Source organism: Hipposideros armiger, unplaced genomic scaffold (assembly GCF_001890085.2).
Source record: "Hipposideros armiger isolate ML-2016 unplaced genomic scaffold, ASM189008v1 scaffold_434, whole genome shotgun sequence".
Taxonomy (NCBI): domain Eukaryota; kingdom Metazoa; phylum Chordata; class Mammalia; order Chiroptera; family Hipposideridae; genus Hipposideros; species Hipposideros armiger.
The window spans coordinates 682,874-709,079 of record NW_017731784.1 but is presented as its reverse complement, the minus strand read 5'-3'; the positions used below and the strand labels follow the sequence as shown (position 1 = coordinate 709,079).

General features: G+C 43.4%; 1 protein-coding gene and 1 pseudogene across 1 annotated transcript; one reads left to right on the top strand and one right to left on the bottom strand.

The window, feature by feature from the left end:
• Positions 1-960: 960 nt before the first annotated feature.
• MIR1915HG (MIR1915 host gene) lies at positions 961-4,721 on the top strand (the record flags this gene model as incomplete). The annotated part of the gene is made up of 2 exons (XM_019665127.1): positions 961-1,096; positions 1,464-4,721. Coding segments are annotated over 2 exons (402 nt in total), but the record flags the coding sequence as incomplete, so codon positions are not given.
• An 18,300-nt stretch (positions 4,722-23,021) lies between these two features.
• The window catches only part of LOC109394744 (60S ribosomal protein L37a-like), a 19,022-nt pseudogene continuing 15,837 nt past the window's right edge, over positions 23,022-26,206 (bottom strand).

The window sequence follows — 26,206 nt, the reverse complement described above, 5'->3', positions numbered from 1 at the left end:
GTCCCGGGCCCAAACTGCGGGCTTTCCCGAGCTTGGGACGCAACTCCTCGTCTCCTGGAGAGGAACGCGGAATTTGGCAGGGCGCCCGCATGGCATCCCGAGCTGGCCGCCAGCTCTCCGGGGGTGGGGACGGGGTGTGTCCCGGGGAACCCACTGCCGAGAGAACCGCTGGCGCGGCTCTCAACGAGCCGGTGAGGTCCAGGGTCACGCAGAGAGGCCGAAGGGGACTCTGGAAAGCTTTGAGCTGACTGCCCCGCGCCGCCTCCACTGCTCCGGGGGTAGGGGGCCACCCGCTTCCAGGTCCCGAGCGTGCGGGGTGCGTGGATGGCACTGTGTGAAGGCGCCTCCACAGAGCTGAGGACATAGAGGGCTCGGCCTGGGCTGCGACCGCCCGGGCCGGGGAGTGGGCCTGCCGGGCGCTCCTGCCTCGTGAACTCGGACCCGGGACTCGGGGAGGCCCTCACGGCTCCGCCGCCCCGTTACATCCTCCTACCTCCCGGCTCCCTTTCCCGCTCCCGCGTCTCACCTCCCCCCGCCCCCCCCGCATCCCCATCCTCTCTTCACGTCGCGCCGCCTTCGCCCGAGTGAGAAATGAAGCTGAGCGCAGTTGTAACTGTACTCAAGATACCATCGCGGGAGCCCTCGGGTCGCGCGCGGCGGAGAGGCGAGGCGGGGCGCTCCCGAGAGGTGGGGTGGGGGTGGGGGGTGGGGGAAGGGAGCGTTCGTTTGCAATTCGCCTCCCCTGACTACGGTGTTGCCTTCTCTCCAGCTGGGGGCTCGGGGCCCACGCGGGCTGGGTCGTGAGCCCCAGGGCTACGCAGCGACGCGGTGGGGGTGCGGGCCCTCCGTCCGGTGGCGGCGCCGGGAAACCCCTTCCTCTGCAGCGGGTCCCGCGGTCGGGGCCTAAAAGCGTCCCCGGGGATTCTGTGCGCCGCGACGGCGACGTGATTTCTCCTCCCCCTCGCGTCTACCTCCCCCACCCTCTTCCCAGAGACCTCGGAGGTGGCGGAGGAACGGGAAGGGAGGAGGGTAGACTCGGAGGAGGCCTGGGAGCCGGAGCTCGGGGGCTGCGGAATACAGCTCGGAAGGGGCATCAGTACGCGAAGGAAGGGGCCGTTGGGGCCCCGAGGACTCGTCTGGGGAAGCCTGGGGCTGGGGGGGTGAGGCGAGAGTCCCTTCCCTTCTGAGTGGCGCATGGGGACCTCTTCCCTGGGGAACCCCCACCCAGCAGCTCCCAACCTCGAGAACAAAGGGTCTGGGAAGCACCGCCAGGGTCGGGGAGCGAAGGTGGCGGGAGGCAGGAAGGCCGGCGGTGGGGGCAGGGAGGGCGCCTCCCCACATTTCCTCTCGCGGCTGAAGGACGGAGAGCTCCCTCCAGTCAACGCCTCAGTGAGGCTCCTTCAAAACCCGGGAGAGCTCGGGTTCCTTACCTAACGGCTCCACTCGCTCCCTTCCTCCCCTAGCGTCCCCACCCCCTCCGGGGACCGCGGACCGGGAGCGGCGAGGCTGCGGCGCGGGCGGAACCGCGGGACAGCAGCGCCTCCTGCAGGTGCCGGGCGCCTCCGCAGCCACAGCGCCGCGCTGGCTCTTAAGGTGGAACCTGCCGGGTTCCCACCAGCGCGTTCGGTTCTTCCGCAACTCAGATTCCACCGCTGCAAGTCTCCTTCGCAAAGCGGGCCCGACCGTCCAGAACTGTTGGAGTCTGCGGGACCTGCTGCTAGTTCCTTGATCCCTTGGCCCCGCTACCTGCAGGACTTCGTCCGCGGATGCCCCGGTATCGATTGCGACAAACACAACTGATAATTCCCTGCTGGTATGAAAAGGTATCAAAGGATGTGTAAGTCACGCGTCAGGCCGGAAAGACCAGAAAGGCGTTTCTTTAACCTGAAAGCAAACTTTTATTTTAATAAGTTAAAGGCAGGAGACCAGAGGGAAAGGGTCGCCGACGGCTCACCTATCTATGGGTGTTTGGGATGCAAGTGCTCAGGACGAAACTGGCTGTCCGGGAAATCTCATTCGGCGCCTACAGCCCCGCAAACTCGTGGGCAGGTGCGGGTGCAAGAGGCGGGGAAGGAATGGCTGGCCCGCAGGGAACCCCTCCTTGCGCATCTCTGGCGGCCGGGGCTTCAGCCCACTCTCGCTGGGATGCTTTGTTTATTTGGTTAAAGCAGGGAACGTGGAGAGGATGAAAGGGCAGTTTTCCTTTCTTTCCTTTTCAACTAAATATGCGTACGAACTCATCGTTTCTTGGATATGTGGCCTCTGCGAACTCGAGATTCTTGGGGAAAACCTAAGATCCCTGAGCCGGACACGAACAAGGCAACTCTGGTCCCGGTGCCATCTGCAGTCAATTCCTGTCCTTTGCTCTTTCTTGCTCCGCGTCCTGGAGCGGGGATCCCCCCTCCCCGGGGGCTGCCCCCACGAATCCCTCACACCCAGGACCTGGAACCGCGGAGGAGAGCTCAGGCAGGCCACGGCGCGGGGGAGAGGAGGCGGGCTGCAGCCCCCGCGTGAAGTTTACTGGCATAATGGGAGCCTCCCTTCCCGGGGGACACAGCCTTGGCTCCACCCTGCCGGGCCCCGCCTCTGGGAAGCCGAGGCCAGGGGCCTGGCCGCCGCTGGGGAAGCTCTCCCCGGCAGGTGCCGCAGGGTCACACCCGCCCCGGGGGTTTCAAACCGCAAGTGAAAGTCGAGAGGGGCTGGAGTTTTTCCTCTAATCCGTTTTACACTGTGAAAACCGCAAAGCTGTCGCCTAGGCGGCCGCTTTTAATTGGGAGGCAAACAGACGACAAACCAAAACAAACGTGCGAGCTGACTTTCTTTCGCGATGTGTTTCCTTCTCAACAAAAAGCCCGCTCTCTAAAGGGAAACCGATCCGTGCTCACGTTTGCTCGCTTCGGAGCCTGGGCGGGGGCGCGCAGGCGGCGGCGGCGCCCTAGCGCTTGGGACAGCCTGACTATGCCCCTCTCCCCAAGCCGTTCCCCGGGCTTCTCCAACCCTGTCCCGCCGCCTCTCCATGGGTCCTGCGGAGGCCACACGCTCCATGCAAGCCCCATCCGGCGCTTTCTGGCTGGGGCTGAAGGGCAGTTGTGGGCACTTGGGTGTTGGGGGGCTCCGAGCGCGTTCAATTGGCCCCAGATCCAGGTTCCTCCGAAGCCCGGGCGGGAAGAGTAAGAGTAGGGGTTGGGCCACCAATAGGGGCTCGGAGACCTCTGAGCCCACCAGAGGAAGCACTTGCAGACGCGCTTCGAGTCTCCCAGCTTTTCTCTTGGGGGTGGGGGGAAGAGGAGGGAAGCAGATGTTGGTAGAGACACTCACTGCGTGGCGCCAGAGAAACTCTTAACTTACTGCGTGCCTTGTGTAGGGTGCTCAGCCCCTCGTGAGGAATCCCCTCCACCAAAGAATCGAGGAGAGCTGAGGGTGCAAGTATGTGGTGGGGACCGCCCGGGTCAGGTGGGCGAGTCCCAGGATAGCGGGTGTCCCCTTCCCACGTTGATGTGTTAAGAGGCCTACGTGGAAAATCGTTTTTAGACAAACTTGTGGTCGTGGAGGCAAAAAGAGGGATGGAAGTCAAAAGAAAGAACGAGACAACCTTTATTTGGAAAAAAAAAAAAAAGGAAAAAACGGAGTGGTCGAATTGTGGAGAGGGAAGGAGGGAAGGAAAGATGGAGAAGGCTTTCCTTCTTTGTTCTTTAAAAGCCACAGCACTTTCTTTCTAAATCAAAATACAGAGAGGTAGTCCTTGGAGCATGTTTATGTAATTGAGAGATAACTGTTCTCTTGTAAAGCATTTGCTGAGTTGAGCAAAGTTTTTAGAAGGTCCTTTCTCACCCAGCCCCTGTTTGAAGCTTAACTCATTTTTATTTAAAGTAGATTTGAAATAAAAATTTCAGGAGAGAAAAATGTATGTATGCACCTGTACATATATGCACATGCAACAGAGTTTGTATTCCCTGTAGTCTATCTCTAAGACAGGAGATTCTATAGTGAGTTATATATGATGGCTGCTTTTTTCTAGTATTGTATTGTCACCATAGAGAAAAGTTCTGACTTATCTTTTTCTCCACTCTCCATTAATCTCCTAAGAGAGATAACTCTCATTATACGATTGTGCCCCCCCCCACCCCTTTTTGGCTTTCTTTCTTTCCCACACAGAACACACACACAGAATATACATCATGTTCAGACCTTCCCCTAATCATCTGGTAATGTATGATCTATAAATCCATGCCCATGTTTTAAGTTTCTCTTGAAGCTGGGAACACTGTTCAGGACCTACTTTTGTTCTGCACTGTGTGTGTGCTTCATCAGGGATCTTTGGTAAACCAGTAAAATGATTACTTTTGCTTTGAATTTATTTCTTTGTGATTAAATGGAAAATAGCATTAATGAACTGTTTAAACAGTATTTTTATATCAATATTAACAAATAATAGAAACACACCATAATTGTTCCGAATGTTCAGCATGATGGCTTCCCATTTGCAGTCATATTTTGGCAAAACTATTTCACATTAATTGAAAACGACTAAAACAGTGCATGCATTCCATATAGAGAGGCTTATTCACTGAGCTTTACCTCCAACAATTTAAAGTATCTGGTTCAAATTACTTAAGTAATTCCTACTGAAGGAAAGGTTGGAATAATTTGTTTTTGGTCTTTTCGTGAAGGTTTAATTAAATCTGATTTTTGTGAAAAATAAAAGTAAAACAATACAATAATCCCTTAAGTGGTCTTGTATAATAATATGTGATGGTTATAAAAAAAATGTGTGCCCAAAGTATATTTGATGAAACTAGATGAATACAAATATAGCTGTCGTTTTTCCAGTGTTTTTTTCCTCTCAAATGTAAGACATGTAGGACTCGAGAACATGCACTTTAATGTGTTCTGATAATAAGAAAACCATTGCTGGTTTTCTCAGAGGAGCACAGTTATCTGGGGGCAATGCCAAAATCATTAGATCAGCATTATCTTTCCTATCACATCATTGTCTACATGAAATTCCATCTTAGGCAATACACAAGAATATTATGTTTATTTCAGAAGCTTGAAAACACAATAGAATTTGAAGTATTGAAAATATGATTCTCAGTTGACAGTATCTAGAAGTTGCAGAGGTATCTCTTTGAGATGGCTTTAATAACGACCGACTTTAATAATGTTGGAAAATATGGAAAGATTTCAATAGCAGGCAAGATGTGATGAATAGACACAAGGAACAATGAAGCTATTGACAAAACATGCCAACTTTTAGAATTCTATATAAATTATTATTTTTCCTCCTTGTGCAGAGGATGACACCCAAGTGCATCAATGCTCATCAGATGCAGGGTAATAAAAATGTGAGTGACAGTCAATGGACTGTGAATGTAATATGATGGTTAGTGAAGGTGGGTGTGTGCACCGAAACATTTGTTCCTGTTTGAAAAAGGTCTGTGGTCCTCAGTTGAGATGGGGGAAGTTTGTAGAAAATTGAGGCCAAGAAGGAGAAAAAGTAAAGAAGGCTAAAAAAGGAATAAAGCAAATTCAGTGATTAAAAAAACAACAACTTTGTTTTCTATTTTGGATTTGACTTTAGTCAATTGTTCCTGCTAGCTGTTCAGACAAAATAAATGGAATATCGCTTAATAGGCAGATGCTCTAATACATTTTCTTCCTAAAGGATTTGATTCCTGGCATCCAAAGGAAACTGGAATTCAAGTTAGTATTAGAACTTGAATTTGTTCTGCCAGAGTGAAAATTGGTTCCATTAGGCGTCAGTCACAGAATTCTTACAGACCTGCCTAGAGCTGTGGATAAAATGTATCCAACTAGCTGAAATAATAAAGTCTTAAGTAATGCTGGATGTGCTTTGGGAAACCATCCAGGGGGTTTTAATTTTTTTAATGAAAGTTTCCTAATTTTATAGTCCTCATAAATCTGAAACAAGTCTAATTAAGGTGATCAGGGTGAGTGAAAGCTTAATGCCTGACCCTTTGGAGATAACGTAATAAGAATAACTTAAAATGCGAAATATTTAATGGTATGCAATCTTTAGCAAGGATTCATTCCTGGAAATTTTTCTTACTCACTGGCCCATATTTCCTTCTCATTGAAAATTGATAGTGCTCTGGGGAAAATCCTTGGAAGAAGTGATGTATCAGACAGATATATCCAAAAGCTTAAAAGTTAGTGTCTGACTATATAAATAAAAATTTAAACAACAGCCACAAAAAGGAAAATCAACTGTGCCTTAGATGAACAGTTATATCCAATATATTAAGAGCAATAGGAAAAATGTGCATGTTATCGAAAAGTTCATAATTTATTTAGTATGGTTTCAAATAAATTCAAGTCATAATACACATGTGGATTATGTACATAAATGTAATGATCATTCATAAATTAAAACTGATTGGAACCCTAGCATGTTCCTTATGTGAAAATATTTGATAGCTTTCACTAAATAATTAATTGTACATTATAAGAATTTAAAAATTGCTGAGAAATAGAATATTAGATTTAATAGAAAAATTAAAATAAATTTAAATTCTCCTTAATTTACCATAGAAATCTGTTTTCTATTACTTTTCCTTTTGAGCAGAAAACTTGATAAGTTATTATTTGGCATCAATTTCTCCTATGTATTTTGTTATTTACTTGTGAACAAATGTTATCAGCTAAGTCAATAGTGCCAAATACAGTGATCATAAAATCTCAGAAGTAATGTTTTGACGTGAATTCAAATTTAGAAGTATTTATGGTAACTCAGAAAGCTTACTTACTTTAGTTAATTATTTTCTTATTCTGGGTTTGTCTTATGCCACCAGATTTTTAACATTTTTTTTGTCTTGATTTGGCAGATTTTCAAGACGTGTAAAAACAAATGCTGTCTTCAACAATTTTTGTAATTTGGGACTTGAACTGAGCCTGTCCAAGTTCTTTAACAAATGGTTAAAAGTAGATGAAGGAAGCAGTTTGCATTTCTTTTGCTGATTAAGAAAAATAATTGAGGAATATTCCTCCAAAAAAATTTAGTGTTTTTATTTTTCCCTCTTGTAAAGATACCTGTTGGCTCCAAAAATCATTGAACAACAAACATGTCCCTATTAAAAAGTAGTTCTGTAGACTTTACCAGGAGCTGCATGTCAGAGTCTGGCTCTCCCAAGGTTTTTTCCCCTTCCAGATTCAGAGGAGGAGATTGCTTTGCCCAGTGGGAGACTTGCTATTCCCAAGAAGTGTGGAAAAAAATGCAATAGGCTGTTTCAGGAGTGTTGCCTTTGACAGCTTGTCTCAGGGAACTTAATATTCTAGGTGGCAGTTGGCCAAAACAAGTAGGAAACTTAGGTAACTGCCAAACTACAGTCCTGATGAAAGTAGTGCCATGGCTAACCAGAAAGTGGAAGGAAAGTTTCTACTTAAAAAAGAACTCGAAATTGAATGGCTATTAGTGAGGGAGAACTGCCCCTAGTGTGTGTGTATATGTAGGAGGAAGGATAAACATTTGTCGATTTTTATAACCATCTTATAAAAAGGCTATTTGAGAATTAATTTGATTAAAAAAATCTTATAACAAAGCTATTTGAGAGTAGTTTTGTTTGTTTGTTTGTTTTTTTAGCTGAGCCATCCTGCCACCTGTTGGCAGCTCAGCGGCAACTCAGCTCGGGCTGGACTCGAACTGCTGTTGCTCAGAGCTCAAACCCTTGAGCGAGCTCTTAACCAACTGAGCCACTTGACCAGCCCAAGTTTTGTTTATTTGAATACTGCTTCCCGTTATGCTTTAAAAATCAGAATTACATCATTAACAAATATTGGTCTGAGCTATGAAATAATATAAAGCAAAATCACAATTGTTTGAATGGCCACAAGTTGGTTCCATTCCAGAATGCACAGCACTTTGCCATGTGACTTTGCTGCTCACACTGAGAAGTGGACTCTATTCTCCATCCCCTGGGACGTGGGCTGGCCTTGTGACTTACTTTGACTAGTTGTATATGGTGCAGTAATGTTGTACGAGTTCTGGAATTTAGGCCTCAAGAAGCTTTGCAGCTTCCACCTTTGTCCTCTTGGAGTGTCATGTCACGAAGGAAGAAGCCTGGGATGAAAGATCATGAAGAGAGGGGCCCAGCTGTCTCAGCCATTCCTGCTGAGGCCAGCCCGCCCCTAGCACACCCACTGGCTGAATGTTGCTAGATACATGAATGAGCCCAGGCAAAAGCAGCAGCAGAACTGCACAGCCAACAGAATCATGAACAACAATAAGCCGTTGTTGTTTGAAGCCACTAGCTTTGAGGTAGTTTGTTCCACAGCAATGGGTAACCATACTTGTCTTGTTATCTGCAATTATTACAATCGTATAAAGTTGAGAGGGAATTTGTTGATATAGCAAGTGTTTAAACTGTGATCAAAATAAAGCGCTCAATTTTTAAAGAACCTGAGTTAGCATTTGCGAAAGTACCACAGGCCCAAGTACTACCTGTGATTGTTATCGTGATATTTAATTTTCACCCCTGGGGCTGGTGAGATTTAAGGAAGTCACATGATTTTATATCATCCACACAACAACTCAGTGAAACAGGCAGGGTGGTTATTATCCACATTTTAAAGACGAAGAAATAGGCTCAGGAAAGCAGCAGAAGTGTTGAGACCAACGAGCGGCTTGAGAAGGGCTATCCCTGGGGAGATGTCAATGAACCTCATTTTTCTTACTTGGAAAATGAAGGGATTGTAGTAGAGGATTTCTGAAGTTCCTTTAGTCATGTCAGAGGGCTCAGGCTGGGCCACATTAATCAGAGCCAGTGGAGAGAAGGGATTTGAGACCAACAGGAACAGAAGCAGAGAGAAACCAGCCTGCATGAGGCCTAGGCATCTGGATTTAATGGAAAGCCATTCATTCACTTCAACCATTTAACAATAATTTGCTGAGTGTTTTCTTTTTTTTTTTTTTTATTTTATGTGCCCCACACTGTTCTAGGCAATGGAACTGTGATGGCAAATAGATCCCTGTAAATATATACACTTATGGGATTTACTTTCTGGTAGGCGGCTCATGACAAGTAAACAAACACACCGATTTCAAATAGAAATAAGTGCTATGAAAAAAAAGAGTAACCTAATAAATAGTGATGGTCGTGGGTGTGGAGGATACCTTCGAGTAGGTGGTCAGGGAAGGACTCTCTGAGGTGACATTCGACAGACATGGGTTCAAGTCCTCGTGCTGCTACTGATTAGCTATGCGACATGAGACAACCAAGTTACCTCACCGAGTCTCAAGTTTTCTTATCTGTTATAAGTGGGGCTAATCATAGAAGGTTGTTGTGTAGGATCAATGAAGTGATGTATGTAAAATGTCCGGTACAGATAAGGCACTCAATAAACATTAATTTCCTTCAGCTCTGCTCTCTTCCAATCGGTGTGGAAAGCTCAGGCATGGTCCCTTCAGTGGGGACACTGTTAACTGGATGGGACAATTCTTCATTGTGCAGGACTGCTGGTGTACATTGCTGGACATTTAAGAAATCTGGTCCCCAGCATCTAAATGTCAATAGAATTCCCCAGTCATTTTGACAGGCTAAAACCATCCTGTATCAGTTAGCTTTTGCTGAGTAACAAATCACCCAACCCTCATGTGTCTGGAGCCTCCGCTAACACAGCTGGGATGGCTGAGTCTCTCCCCCTGGGACTCTCATCTTCTAGGAAGCTAACCTGGGCTTCTTTATAAGGCGGTTGCAGCATTCCCAGAAGCAAGAGATAGCAAGCCCCAATAATAAACATTTTTTTCAAGCCTCTGCTTACATCACCTGTGCTAATGTTCTGTTGGCCAAAGTAAGTCATATTGCCAAACTCAAATTCAGAGGGTAGACAAATGGACTCCAACTCTTTTTCTTTCTTTTTAAGAAATTTTATTGGGAAACAGTGTATTTTCCCAGGACCTATCAGCTCTAAGTCAAGTAGTTGTTTCAATCTAGTTGTGGAGGGCACAGGCTCAGCTCCAAGTCCAGTCATCATTTTCAATCTAGTTGTGGGGAATGCAGCCCACCATCCCATTTGGGAATTGAACCAGCAACCTTGTTCAGAGCACTTGCTCTAACCACTGGGCTATCCAGCTGCCCACTGGCAGCTCAGCTCAAGTTGTTGTCTTCAATCTAGTTGCGGACGGCGCAGCTCACTGGCCCATGTGGGAATCGAACTGGCAACCTCATTGTTGAGAGCACGCTCCAACTGAGCCACCTGGGCACCCCTGGACTCTAACTCTTGATGGGCAGGGAGCTGCAAAGTCATGTAGCAAAGGAACATACACACATATATCAATGAGAAAAACTTGTGGCCATTTTTTTTCCAGTTTATCCAAGTCCATGCTCTGGCTACAAATTATTCATGTTCCTTGTTCCTTCCACATGTGAAATATGCTTATCCACATGCCAAGATCTTCAAAACTGTTATGCCGATTTTTGTTTCAAACTTGAAGTTCACTATCTTTTGATTTGTGCCAGAACTGAATGTGACTAAGGCTCTTTGGAAGTGGCTATTGTTTTTTTACTTTTTAAAAATTGTTGTATAATATACATTACATAACATTTTCTGTTTTAACCATTTTTAAAACAAGATTTTTATTGGGGAATTGGGGAAGGGGAACAGCCAAGTTGTTGTCTTTCAATCTTAGTTGTGGAGGGCGCGGCTAGCTCAGCTCCAAGTCCAGTCGCCATCTGGCTGCCCAGCTCAAGGTGCCGTGTTCAATCTTAGTTGCAGGTGGGCATAGCCCACCATCCCATGTGGGAGTCGAACAGGCAACCTTTTTGCTAAGAGCGCATGCTCATCCGGCCACTCATTGGCAGCTCAGGGCAGCTCAGCTCAAGGTGCCATGTTCAATCTTAGTTGCCGGTGGGCGTAGCCCACCATCCCATGCGGGAGTTGAGCCAGCAACCTTGTTGTTATGAGCAGGTGTTTTCACCAGCTGAGCCATCCTGCCACCTGTTGGCAGCTCAGTGGCAGCTCAGCTTGGGCGCAGCAAACTGGCCCATGTGGGAATCGAACCGGGGACTCTGTTGCTCAGAGCTCGTGCTCTTAACTGACTGAGCCACTTGGTGGGCCCAGTTTTAACCATTTTTAAGTGTACAGTTCAGTGGTATTAAGTACATTCACATTGTTGTACAACCATCATTACCATCCATCTCCAGAACTTTCTTCATCTAGCAAAACTACGACTCTACATGTTACACAACTTCTTGTTCCTTCCTTTCCCACAGCCCCTGTCAGCCACAGTTCTGTTTTCTGTCTCTGTATATTTGACTACTCTAAGTACCTCACATGAGCAGAATCATACCGTCTTTGTCCTTTTGTGACGAGCTTATTTCACTTAGCATAATGTCTTCAAGGTTCATCCATGTTGAAGCATGTGTCAGAAGTTTCTTCCTTTTTAAGGCTGAATAATATTCCATTGTATGTATATGCCATATTTTGTTTATCCAACTGTGTACATAGCAATCATTGGTTCATAGCAATTCTGAAATCCAACTGGGCACAGGTAGCCAGATCCCCCTACTCTGGGGACAGGGAATGTTCCTTGATTAGAACCTGGCACTGCTCTGTGGAGTGGCTTCCTAGTCCATTGCTCTTTGAGGCTCTTAGTTCCACCCTTGGGATCTTGGCTCTACTCTCTGAGATATCCTATTTTCCATAAGAAATGGCCTATGTTTGTAGCTGAGTAGTTTCCTCAACCTGCTTCCTAACTATAGAAACTTGGGGGCCAAGAGGTCTACTTGTAATTTGGACAATCTCAGTCTCTTTTAGTCTGAGCTGATACAAGTCCCTTAAAAAATTGTGGGCTTTCTATGCATCACATTTATAGTCCACTCCATTAGATAAAATCCTACACCCAGCATTGTTTTTGAGACAGGCCCACCCTTTAGATTTATATAGCTATTTTGGAATTAGGCCTCTTTAGGACTATGTCCTTAACATTCCTCGAAACCCTTTTGACTAACTGAGAGTATCTACTAGACACCACCTTTAATGTTTCTGAAGTTTTAGCAAAGGGACTGATAGCCAAACCCTTGATTTGATCTTTACCCCGAGGCTATTTCTTACACAGAGAATCTTTTGCTGCCTGTATCAGCTGGAGATATGAAACAGTTTTGTTTTCCAACAGAAGCAAGTACTGGATTTTCCTTTTCTTCTAAATTCTGCTTGAAAATTATAGTCCCTTCTTTTGCGCCCTTCCCCCCACAGTACTTTCTCACATGGAACTAGGTTTAAGCAACTGGTACTTTCAATATTTTGCTTGGAAATCACTGTAGCTAGATCTAAAAGTCTATTAGGTACATTTTCTGTCTTCCAATTTACCACAGGTGACAGTGTTGCCAACTGTTTTTACTGCTATACAGTAAATCCTCACTTAACATAGTCAATAGGTTCTGTGACTTTAAGTGAAACGACACATACCAAGATCAATTTTACCATAGGCTAATGATATAAACAAGAGTTAAATCCCTATGGCATTTCATGAACGTTATAACAAAACGACATTGAATGAAATGATGTTATGTGAGCATCTGCTGTACAACACAAATCACCCTTCTAGTCTGCAATAGTTTTTCACCACTTATAGTCAACCAGGTTGACAATAGCACAATTCTGCACACACCCCGTACAACTGTTCCTTGCCTCCTAGGGAAATGGTACCACTTTATTTGAGGTCCCTTGTGAGAGGCTTAGAACTACAGAAGCGCCATTATGGTTTGGAATGATTGGTCCAACTCTAGTTTCTGTTGGAAACTAGAATCCAGCCTGACTATTCTTGGTTTCCAAGGGTTATCTGCAGTTGTGGTTTCCAATACTTGTGGTTTCACATTCACCTCTAGGCCCATTGTCATCTGTCTCCATTAAAACTAGTCTTATCAAGGGTACTAATGACACCCTTGATGTTAAATCAAATGGACACAATTGGTTTTTATAGTATTTGATTTTTTTTTTTTTAAGGAGTGAGTGTGAATTGTCAACCATTTCCTCCTTCACATTCTTTCTTTCTGTGGTTCCTAGGATAGTTTCTTCTTTTGAGATTTCTATTGTTCTATCCATCCTTTAAATATTCATGTTAGGGGTGAATGCAGGGCTCTTTTCTGTTCAGTGGTGTGTGCTGGAGCTGGCTTGCAGCAGCTCTCAAGAACCAACTGGATGCATCTCGTCACAACTGTGTGCTCAGTGATGACAAGTTGGTGGTTTGACATTGACCACAGTGGACCACAGTGGGAGTATTTACACCACAGACATCAGCAACTGCTACAAATTAGGGCTTATTTTGCTGGAGAGTTGATTGTTAGACACTTAACAGCACATCACTGCTTTTCTGACTCTTCACACTCTCCCTGGATAACCCACAGTTATGGTTTCAAGCACCATCTCGGTATTGATGACTATCACATCTTTCATCTCCAGTTAAGATCTGTCTTTAGGCCCAGCTTTTCAAATACCTCCTGGCTTCCCTTGGCTGTTCCACAAGCATATCATATTTCCCCTTAAAATAGCTCTCTCTTTTTTCTAAGTGTCTCTCTGTGAATGGCACCATCCTTGTTCTCATCTCCCCCCGTTCCTTATTCAAGCAATCATCGAATATGCTCAATTACTACTCCAGTTCTTCCTAAAATCCATCTTTTCTTCTTCATACCCACTGCAACAACCCTGGACTGAAGATTCAGACTCCTAATGACAAGTCCCTGTTTACCTTTTCGGCTTCCTGGCTTATCACAACTTCCCCTGACAGTTTTCATTCCAGCAATATCACACCAAGATCTTTTACCTCTGGGCTTTTAATGCGCAGTGCCCTCTATCTGAAATGTTCCATCTCGCCACTCTTACCTTCTCCGTTCACCCGTTTCATCTTTTAACGTAGAAATCGCTTCTTCTCTGTGTAGAGACAATGCTGTGTGTTCACCAAATCATTTCATTTTCTTCCTGCAGCTCAGGAAACCTACATGACCCATCTCTCTTGCTTCTAGGTGGGGCCGTGTGGCTAGCTCTGGCTAATGGAATGTAAATGAAAGCTATGTGGGTTACTTCCAGGCCCAAGTTGTGAAGTATTTGGTGTGCCTTTCCCTTTCACACCACCATCCCCTCTCCCCCTGCCCCGTATGCCTGCTGGCTGATGCTGGGATAGCCTTGAAGCTTTAAGTTGGTTTGGTCACAACATAGAAGCTGCCTGGGTCCCTGAGATGCCTTTAAAGGAGAGCACCGAGAACTCTGCCTGAACTGAACAACAACAAGTTAAATCATTGACATTTAGAGATTGTTTGTTTTATTGCCTAACAATGAATGTTCTGATTGATAAAGTTTGGGAATCTGTCCCTACCTCCCCTTTGAGACTTGCTTGAGTACTTCTCTACCTGTTTTCATAGCACTCTGTACATATTCCTAATATAGAACTTGCCTCCATATAACATAAATGCCTCTTGTTTCTTTCTGGCAGCTATAAGCTCTGTGAGGCCAGGGAAGGTGCCTTTTTCATGGCTGCCTACCTCAGCATCCAGCATAACTGTAACTGGTTTGCCAGCTTTCTACACTAATACAGACACCGGCTTTATCCTTTCTTTTAATGAATTGAGGCCTCACATTTGCATGAAGTGTAGAATCTCTCTTTTTTTTTTTTTAAAGATTTTTATTGGGGGAATTGGGGGATGGGAACAGCACTGGGGAATTGGGGGAAGGGGACCAGACAAGTTGCTGTCCTTTTGTTCTTCAGTCTAGTTGTGGAGGACGTTGCTTCACTGGCCCAAGTTGGCACCATCATTGCACTCTTCCCGGGCGAGTCAGATCAGTCGCCGGCTTCTGGATGGCCGCTCACTGTGGCTGCTGGCCGCTCACGCTGGCTGCTGGCTACACACGGTAGCCCATGGCAACCCACCTGCCTTCGCAGGCGACTCAAGGCAGCCCAGCTCCAGGTTGAGCTGTTGTTCAGCATCTTAGCTGTAGAGGGCAGTGTCACTGGCCCTCATAAGTGGAATCCGAACCAGGGCCCTCTGGCGTCCGAAGCTAGCTTTTAACCAATGTGCCACTCAGCCGGCCCAGAATCTCTCTTTCAAAGCTGTCCTTTCCCAGCCAGTCATCCAAGAATAATAGGGGCTTATTCAGTCCAAAGGGATAAGTTCTGCTCTCAAACATCAGGCAGAGCAAGAGCAAGAGCATTGGATCAGTTCATCAGTGGGCTCTGGTTCGGGGCTGCTGCCCCTCAGTTCATTGCACAAGAGTGATTCAGCCCAGGCCCGGTCCCCGTTTCAGGAACGATGCCCCTCTAGTCCAGATCTCGGCAGAGGCCCACGTGTAGGCATCCAAAGAACAGCTCTTCTAGTTCACATTCATATCATATTCAGTGATTATTCCCAAGGCCAAACCACTGGATAAGATAGCTGGATCCAGAGAGATTTGCCATCCTGTTTCACACTCTATAGGAGTTATTCCTCCTCTGTGTTATTTTAGGCTCTGATACGGGGCCTGGATCACCTGTGCAGAATTCTCCACTCTGGTGAGTTCCCCTTTGAAGCCTTTGTGTTCTTTGTCCCACCAGTTCTCAAGACTTAAGAGTGGTGATGAGGACATTGACTCTCACAGGGAAGGTGTCAGGGTTTGATCAATTTCCTCCCTGGTTGCTTCTTGGTTCCCATGCAGTTTTATACACAGTGACTGCCTCTGTGTACCAGTCTTTGAGGGACGGACTTTTTCAGGCCACAAAAGGTCCTCTTACCCTTTTCCCCAGAGCACCAGGTGCCTATTCATCATATATTTACATAACTAATAAAGGCCACTCACAGATTTTTCCTGAACTAAAAGCAGATCCACTCTCAAGTGACTTTCTCTGTTCAGTTAAACCAGGAGTTCTCAAATTTTTTAGTTTCAGGACGCCGTTTTACTTTTTTTTTTTTTTAAATTTTATTGGGGAACGGTTTGTTTTTCCAGGACCCATCAGCTCCAAATCAAGTAGTTGTTTCAATCTAGTTGTGGAGGGCGCAACTCAGGCCCATGTGAGGATTGAACCAGCAACCTTGGTGTTATGAGCACTGTGCTCTAACCAACTGATCTAACAGGCCGCCCCGCCATTTTACTCTTAAAAGTTATTGAACTTTTATTTTAGAGGTCCTGTTTATCTATATTTACTATATTAGAAATTAAAATACAGAAATTGAAAATATATATATTCATCAATTCATTTAAAAATAACAATAATAAACCCTATACATGTTAATGTAAATAAAATATATTTTATAAAAATAGCTATACTTTCCAAAATAAAAGTGATTTAGTGAGAAGAGTGAGGTTGTTTTACATTTTTGTAAATGCCTCTACTATCTGGCCTAATAGAAAAAAACTGCATTCTCATATTTGCTTCTGCATTCAAGCTGTTGTAGCATTTTGTTTTGGTTGATGTAGATGGAAAATGGAGGAGTATTTAGTGGCTTTTGAGATGATCATGTATATTATTCTTTGATACCACACCAAAACTTGACAAGTGGTAGTTTTTAAAAATTTAGTTGCAATCATATCAAATTGTTTGACCTACTTTGTGCTTTGATGGATCTTTTCCCCATACATAACTTTGTTGCATCTCACATTGGTCATGTGGAAAACACTGGCCCGCCAAAATGTTGACACATCTCATTAAACAATATTAAAAGAATCTATTTGTTATTATCACCATTGATCTCATCAGAAAACCCTTAAGTATTGGGAAGCTGCTAGGCTCACAGTGGCAGATACAAGTTTTCTAAAACTCTAATTTTCTCTTAAAAGCTCAAATTTCATCACTGGCAACCAACACTGTCAGTTGTTTTCCTTGAAGTGACAGGCTCGCTTAATTTATGTTTGAGAAAATGTGCCAAATATCCAAGTCAAAATAATCATAGTATGTCTGTCAGTTCTCTCAAGTAAAAATGGTGTTCCATGAAAAAGCTGCTCGTTCAGCTCAAAACTCAAACAATCACACAAATGCTTTCCCCTGGGGCAACCATCCCACTTTGGTATGTAGCAGAAATGTTTGATTTCTATTTGTCACATAGAATAGGAAAAAGATGTATAATTAGGATTGAGATTTAATACAATTAATAGTTAAGTAAAAGTGGCTTTGCTTTTATCCATCATCTATTTATCCATCCTTTTTGTTTGTTTGTTTTTTGTGTCTGTGAGTGAATGGATAATACAGAATACATGACTATAATACAGTTTGGTGATAATTCCTTGATTTGTGTGAAGTGGTCAGCATTTTTATTCACCTTTGCTTTTATACCATTAGTGCAAATGTAATTAGTGGAAAAAGGCACATGACATCTTAGTAATATTATGAAAAATTTTACCTTCTAGATCCCTTGAAAGAATCTTGGGTCCCTCAAGATTTTCAGAGCATACTTTAAGAACCGTTGAGTTAGACAGTTATCCCCCTCCTTCCTCCTAATTAAAAACCTTTAGTGAGGTATAATTGACATAAATATACTGCAGACATGCTGTTGGCTTCTTTACCTAGGAAGAATCTTGAATTCTACCTTATCAGGCTCACAGCATATAACAGCACTTATCCCAGGCTTACCATGTATTTCCTGCCTCAGAGTTGGAATTGGCTATTTCTCCAAGAAGCCTTGCTTCCACTTAGTGAGTGATGGTATTTAGAACATAAAATCTGTGCACTAGGCATGCACATTGCCACTGATTTAATATTGCTTCTAGGTCTCTGAGTGGTTAGAGGTAGGAGATAGATCAATAGACAGATAGGTAAGGCAGTGAAGGGGAGGAAAAATAATATTCTCTCTACCCTCTGAGTTCTTGGCTGAGACCCCTTTAATAAAAGACAGATTAATAAGAAAAACAGACAGAAGTATATTAACATGCATATGAGGTGTGATCAAAAGATACGGTGAATGCTGCTGCTGAGTGCCATCCAATGGAAAGGCAGGGATCATCAATACAGGAAGCAGCATGTTGAACCTTAGTAACAGTGTGTGATAAGTTTCAACTTGTTCCGTGCAGTCAGTTGGGTGTGAGCTACGGTTAACAGAAGGTGAGTTTTAAAGCGTGTTGTAAATCATCCTCCATCATAACCACACTCCGTGTCACACATCTGGTATACCGCAATTTCTGTCAAATGAAAACATTACGGGGGGTGACCAGTTAGCTTAGTTGGTTAGAGCGTGGTACTGATAACACCAAGGTTGCCGGTTCGATCGCCGCATGGGCCACTGTGAGCTGCACTCTCCCTAAAAGAGTCACCTATGCCATTGTAGCATGAAAGCAATGTGTAACCAATGACTGTGGCTGTTCCCCAATAAAATAAAAAAAAAAGAATTAGAAAAACAAACAAACAAAAAACATTACGGTGTGTCTTCATCCACCTTATTCACCAGACATGGCACTGTGCGACATCTTGCTCTTCCCCAAAGTCAAAATGACCATAAGAGAAAAATGTTTTGAATTGATTCAGGACATCAAGGCAGCCATGGCAGTGCAAAAAGACACTCACAAAAGAGGATTTCCAGAACTGCTTCAAAAAAGGACAAGAATGATGTGATAAGTGTGTTTGAAGCAAGGGGGAATATTTTGAGGAGAATCAATGGCAATGTGTCTCTTACTGTAATAATTTTTTTTTAAATTTAAACATTTGCTGTATTGTTTGATCATACCTCATATCTCATGTATACATGGGAGATACCCAGGAAAAAATGAGTAACTCAGAGCTTGCTTAGAACTCCAGCTTCAGCTAAAGACAAAAGGAAGAAAGGTGAGGGGGAGAGCAATTATGGGAGGTTGCCAGGAAAAGTATGGTAAACAAGAGGATAATTTGTTATACAGCTTTTAGTTGGAACCTTCTACATTGATAAGGGTCAAAAATTGTCTCCAGAATTAACCTTTGTCCTTGGTAGAGAGGAAATGAGATACACCTTTGTAAATTTACATCCTGCTTTAGGGCAAAAATAGAGAGCTTTCATTGTATTTGCTTCTTCTCAATTGCTTTTAGCTCAATATAATGCTTATACCAAAGTGGCATATTTTGGGGTAGCATATTCTACTACCCTTTGATAGATAGATAGATTTAAAAATCAAGTTGTTTTTTCAATTAAAAAATATTTTTATTAAAATGTAGCTAACATACAATATTATATTAGTTTTAGGTGTACAACATAGTTATTCAATAGTATCCACCTCACACTATACAGAATTATTACCATATTATTTATTATGTACCTATGCTAAAGAAGTGATCACCATGATAATTCCAGCAACCACTTGACACTGTACCACACTATCACAATATCATTGACTATGTTTTCTGACATCATACATAGTTATTAAAATATTATTGACTATATTTCTTATGCTATAGTATACCCTACATTCCCATGACTACTGTGTAACAACAAATTTGTATTTCTTAATCCCTTCCCCTTTTTCACCTACCCCTACAACACCCCTCCCATCTGGCAACCATCAAAATGTGCTCTGTATCTATGACTTTGTTTCTGTTTCATTTGTTTGTTTATTTTTTTCTTTAGATTCCACTTATAAATGAATACATATGACATTTGTCTTCTGCTGTCTGACTTGCTACACTCAGCACAATATCCTCTAGGTCCATCAATGTTGCAGATGACAAGATTTTGTTCTTTTTTATGGCTAAGTAATATTCCATTGTATACACGTACCACCTCTTCTTTATCCATTCCTCTCATTCAGGAACACCCAGATACCCTTCATATCTTGGGTATTGTAAATAATGCTGCAATGAACATATGAATGAACATGTCCCCTCGAAGTAGCATTCTGAGTTTCTTTAGATAAATACCCTGAAGTGGGATTACTGGGTCCTTCATTATCTCTTGTTATAATCTCTGATTTAAAGTCTATTTTGTATGGTATAAGTATTGCTACTCCAGATTTTTAAAAATCATTTGTTTCCATTTTTATGAAATATCTTTTTCCATCCCTTTACTTTCAGCCTGTGTGTGTGTCTTTCAATCTGAAGTGAATCTCTTGTAGGCAGCATATGTAAAAGTCTTGTTTTCTTATCCATTCATCCCCCATCCTTTTGATTGGAGCATTTAATCCATTTACATTGAAAGTAATTTTTTTTTAAAAGATTTTATTGGGGAATTGGGGGAGGGGAACAGTGTTGGGAGATTGGGGAAGAAAAATAGCCAAGTTGTTGTCCTTCATCTTAGTTGTGGAGGGTGCAGCTAGTTCAGCTCCAAGTCCAGTCATCATCTGACCGTCTAGCAGCAGCTCGCAGCCACTCAGCTCAAGGTGTCATGTTCAATCTTAGTTGCGGGTGGGTATAGTCCACCATTCCATGTTGGAGTGGAACCGGCAACCTTGTTGTTAGGAGCATGTACTTTCACCAGCTGAGCCATCCTGCTGCCTGTTGGAAGCTCAGTGGCAGCTCAGCTCAGGCGCAGCTCATTGGCCCATGTGGGAATTGAACCGGCAACCCTGTTGCTCAGAGCTCACATTCTTAACCAACTGAGCCACTTGGCCAGCCTGAAAGTAATTGTTGAATGGTATGTAACTATTGTCTTACATATATATATATATAAATAATATAAAGTATATTTATATATTTTATATTAATATAAATACATAATATAAAAATATTTTATTTTTCATATTTTTGAGTTTAAAAAATTTTTGTCTTAAAAAACAGTCTCTCTAAGATTCCTTGTAGTACTGGTTTGGTGGTGATGAACTCCCCTAGCTGTTTCTTGTCTGGGAAGCTCTTTATCTGTCCTTCAATTCTAAATGATAGCTTTGCTAGGTAGAGTAACCTAGGTTGTAGGTCCTTACTTTTCATTACTTTGAATATTTCCTGCCAATCCCTTCTGGCCTGCAAAGTTTCTGTTGAGAAATCAGCTGATAGTCTTATGGGAGCTCCCTTGTAGGCAACTAACTGCTTTTCTCTTGGTGCTTTTTAGATTCTCTCTTTGTCTTTAACCTTTGGCATTTTAATTATAATGTGTCTTGGTGTGCGCATCTCTGAGTTCATCTTGTTTAGGACTCTCTGCGCTTCCTGGGTTTGTATAATTATTTCCTTTGCCAGGTTAGGGAAGTTTTCCATCGTTGCTTCAAATAGGTTTTCAACTCCTTGCTCTCTCTCTTCTCCTTCTGGTATCCCTATAATGAGAATTTTGGTATGCTTGATGTCCCAGGTGCCCCTTAAACTCTCCTCATTTTTTTTTGATGACTTCCTTTTTGCTGTTCTGATAGGGTGTTTCCTGCTACCTTATATTCTAAATTGCTGACTTGATCCTTTGCTTCATCTAATCTACTGTTGATTCTCTGTAATGTATTCTTCATTTCCATTATTGTATTCTTTATTTCTGATATTTTTTTAATGTTTTCTATTTCCATTTTTTATATTTTCTCTCTGTTGAAGTTCTCTCTGAGATCATTGAGTATCCTTATAATCAGTGTTTGGAACTCTGCATCTGGTAGATTACTTGTCTCCCTTTTATTTAGTTGTTTTTCTGGAGCTTTTTTTCTGTTCTTTTATTTGGGACATGTTTGACATGTTTCTTTGTTTCCTCATTTTGGCTGCCTCCCTGTGTTTGTTTCTGTGTATTAGGTAGGGCTGCTATGTCTCCCAGTCTTAGTAGAGTAGCCTTATGTAATAGCCTTATGTGGGTCTTAGTGGTGCAGGCTTCCTGGTCACTTGAGCCACGCACTCCAGGTGTGTCCCTTGTGTGGGTTATGTGTGCCCTACTGCTGTAGTTGAGCCTATTGGTATGTCAATGGGAGTGAGTGTTTCTTGGGCTCATTGGTTGTGAGGACTGGCTGTGATTACAGTGGAAAAGTTGTGGTGCAGGGGATGATCATACAGAGCAGTATCTGCTTCAGCAGGGCTGTGGTGCCTGCTCAATCCACCCCTTGGGTGTGTCATCCTTGGAGAGGGCTGGATGATGCTCCAGCTCATTTTGAATGGCCACTGGCGGTGCCAGCCCCAGGGCCACCTGGGAAGGGACCTACTGAAGGTCAAGTTCAGCTGCAGCCTGTGCCCCACCTGGGGTCACCCAGCAGGAGCCACAAAGCAATCCACAGTTGGCCATTGCCCATGACATACTTGGAAGTGCCTCGAGAGATCAAGCCACCAACCAAGGCTGGTTGCTTTTAATGCCAGGCTTAGGGCTGCTCAGCCAGAGGTACAGGACATGCTCAAGCCAGTTGCTGCTTGTTTGGGTTCCTCAAACCTTGGAGAGTCTAGGAAAATCTGCAGCATGAACCAAGACAGGCAGTTCCTACAATAAAGCCAATGGAAGTGGCTTGGGTGTGCCTGAAACTTGGGTGGGGGTGGGGTCTTGAATCACTAGGGCGCAGGGAACAAACGGCTGAGCCAATTTGATGGAGACTCAGATATGGTGGCCACCTGTGTCTGCATGCTGGGAAGGGGGAATGCTCAATAAAGAAATAATAGCTTCAGCCAGTTCCTCTGTCCAGGAGAAAGCTGCCCCTCCAACTCTCATCCCTAAGCCAGCAACTCAGTTCCCCACCATATGTCCCTGCCACATCTCCAGCTACTGCTCCGGTGATTCCATTGGCAAGTAAGTCCGTGCACAGTCCCTTTAAGAGGAGCACCTGGGACTCCAGCTGCCCTCCATCTCACTCAGTCACAATCTCTGCTGTGTTTCACAGCCAGAAATTATGGGGACTTCTCTCTCCGTCACTGGAACCCTGGGATGGGGAGGGCTGGGATCCCTCACTCCTTCAAGGGCACATCTGCAGTGGAGATATCCCTCCTGATTTTTAATGGCCACATGTGGGTGTTAGACTAGCCTGTTCTGTGTCTTTGCCCCTCCTACCAGTCTGGAGGTGGCTTCTTCTATATGTCCTTAGTTGTAGGGCTTTGGTTCAGCAAGATTTTAGGCAATTCTCAATGATGGTTGTTTTTTAGTTTAGTTGTAATTTTCATGTGGCCATGAGAGAGAGTAAGCAAAGCATTTACCTACTGCACCATCTTTTTTTTTTTTTTACATAAATTAACCCATTTATTACAGGCTACCAATATCTCAATTGTGGAGCTTCTACTGGTCTTTGAATTCCTTCAGTCTTCTGATGGCAAGCTTTACTGTGACGGCAGAAGTGGTGTTGTAGTCCAGGCACCACCAGCTACTGTTTTCATGCAAGAACCACAGTGCCCTCTCCCCACAGCTTGTCCCTTCGTCTTGGTTTTGCCCAGAACGAGCAAGTATACTTGGCATGTTGGCTGATTTCAATTTTCTTCACCATTTTCCTGAGGGAGGTGCCATAACAGGTCCCGTATTTACCAATGATTCCGACCTTCTTTATGCAGCCTGTCGCCGCAAACCAGGCTGGAATCCAGAAAGGAGCCTACTGTACCATCTTGATCGGAACTCTCTAAAGCTCAAGCTCATATTACTATTTCCAATTCAAATTTAACAAGTCTGGGATGTTTATTTCATTTTATGCTTTTATCTCTTTTCTTGCTGAAAATCTTGGTACTGAATAATGGTAACAAAATTATTTTCTTGATCCTATAATATATATGAAATAGTTTGTGTACATTTTTATATGGTTACAACTGTGAAGTAAAATTATCAGCTGAGAGGGAGGGGAGCAAGGGTGTTGGAGGTGTGAGCACAGAAGAGAATGTCTGAAGAAGTTATTTTCAAGGATGTGTAAGAGAATTTGTATAGTAGGATTGTCTGGCAGTGTTAATGCCCTATTTGAGATCTGTGGTCAGAAGTTTAATGTGACAATAATCAGCATGGCGATGTGACTTTCTGCAATCATGGAAGCTGCTCAAAGAAGTAAGCCACGAGTACATCTTGTGCTAGGGCTACCACACTTAACCAACTGTTGCTAATAAGCTAAACTGCATGGGATATTTGGTTCTTGAACAAGACTTCAAAGTCAGAGAACGTACTGCAATTACTCGAGATGGTCCTTGAAGCGGTACTTCAAGAATGGAAGTTTTAGGCAGAAGGGAGCATTGCATGTGCAACATTGTGAGCTTCCTAGAGTGATCAAGGCCAAGGAACCCCAGAAATAGCAAGTGGGAGGGGATCCTGGAAATTAGCGCCTAGCTCTATGCACAGAGTTCCTGGAAGGGGAAGGAGGTCCTGGGCAGGTGTGCTTTGATTTACCCAATGTTCTCATCTGCTGCATTTGCTGGGAAGGGACCCCTGTAGACTGGGCCTTCCTGTAAGGCAGGTAACTAGACAAGCAGTGGAGCCCCTGGAGGAGGCCATATGCTACCAAAACCTGTGAGTATTGATTTAGGACAAGAGTTGAGGACTTTAATTTGTGACTTGGCTGCACCTCAGAGACACTCAATAGTGGCAGATCCCTGGGAAAGTGTAGTGAAGGATAGTGACAGGACACTAATAGAAGTCATATGTAGTTCCAAAGCTTGAGATGCCCTGGTAGCTGTGGCTGACCGCTGGTACCACTGGGATGGCTATTCTCTATTGTGGAGGTAGCTGGGACTCATACATCAAAGTTTCTGATCGTGTATTAAGTGGGAGGAGACAAGTCCTCTGCATTTGTGTTACTATTAAAGAGGGTTTTGCAAAGAGCTCTAAGACCATGACAGGAGAGCTTGAAGGAAAAAACAGGCTGAATTAGAGCCAGTGACTGCCGTTATTGTTCACAGTGATGTATAGCTTATGTAAGTGGTAAGACTGAGAGATGAGCCTAAGAATCCAGCGATGTCAAGATACCAGAATAGGATGTGACTAGGAGAAATGTTAATCCTCACTTCCCACAGGAAACCTTGGAGATATTATATTGGGAGGGGCACTAGATTTCCCCTTGTGTGTAGCAGGGGACAGTGAGCCATTTTAATAAAAAGAATTTTCTTCATTGCATTTATACATGTTTTCTTGCTTTAAACATATTCTTATGGAATTGCTTATTTTTAAAAATAACTTATTTTTGAACAAGTATTACATATACATGGTATAAAATTTCAGAAAGTTAAAAAAAGGTGAAAATAAGCATCCTTCTTTCCTCAGTTTTCCATTCAGGCCTCCATTATTGTAAATTTCTTGTTTCCTTCAAGAGACATTTCAAGCACTTTTATAAACATGTAAGTTTATACATTATTTTTTCCTCACACAAATGGTAGCATACTTTACATAATCGTCTGCACATCGTTTTTTCACTTAATGATATACCTTGAGTATATCATTTAATATCACCACATATAGAGTTTATTTATTGATTTAAAAGAATTTGTCTGCATAGTATTTCATGATCAGAAGTACCATCACTTCTTTAACTAACCTTGTTTTTGTTTTTTTTAAATTTTATTGGGGAACAGTGTGTTTTTCCAGGATCCATCAGTTCCAAGTCAAGTAGTTGTCTTCAATCTAATTGTGGAGGGTGCAGCTCCTTGGCCCATGTGGGAATTGAACCGGCAACCTTGGTGTTATGAGCCTGTGCTTTAACCACATAAGCTAACTGTCCGCCCCTAACTAATCATTTTTTAAAGGAAACTTAGGTTTGCTAATATTTTGCTTATAAATAAAGCTATAATAAATATCTTTATACTTAAACAATTTTACAAATGTGCTCACATGCTTGTAGGATAAGTCCCTAAGAGTAGAATTGCTAAGTCAAATATTATCAAATTGCCCTCTAGATCGGTTGTACCAATTTACACTTCCACAGGTTAATTTTAATCTTGAAGAACAGATTGTCCCTGGATGATCAAGGTTCAGCCAGGGAGCTGAATTTTGGGTTACATACACATAACTTGTCTGTTTGGTATGGTGTTGTGACCTTTTACACCTGTGGATGCCCTTGTAGGTCAGATCAGGTGGGCACTGGATATCTTTTCATGCTCTTCATTAATTTATTTTGCTGGTTTCATACCCTCTGTACACCCTTTAAGCTTCTTTCCTTCTTAATTTGTATGTTTCCCTGAGTGACTGGATTCTTTCTATGGCTTCATGCTTCACAAATGCTTCCCAGACCTAGACTTTCAGATGTAAACCTATATACTCTTATTTCCCATATGTATACTATTGCATACATTCTAGGGAAGTCCAGGATGGAGACAGGGGGAAATTTTGATGTATTTGAGGAAAAGTGAAAGGAAGGTTCTATCTATCCTCCGTGAGGATGGAGTAGTGGTATAAGCCTCCAGAAAATCCAAGGACTGGTCAAGACTGAACAGCAACAGTAGTTGTCAGAGTTTGATATCTCGATTTTGTACAAGGGGGTGAAAAATCATAACCCCCAG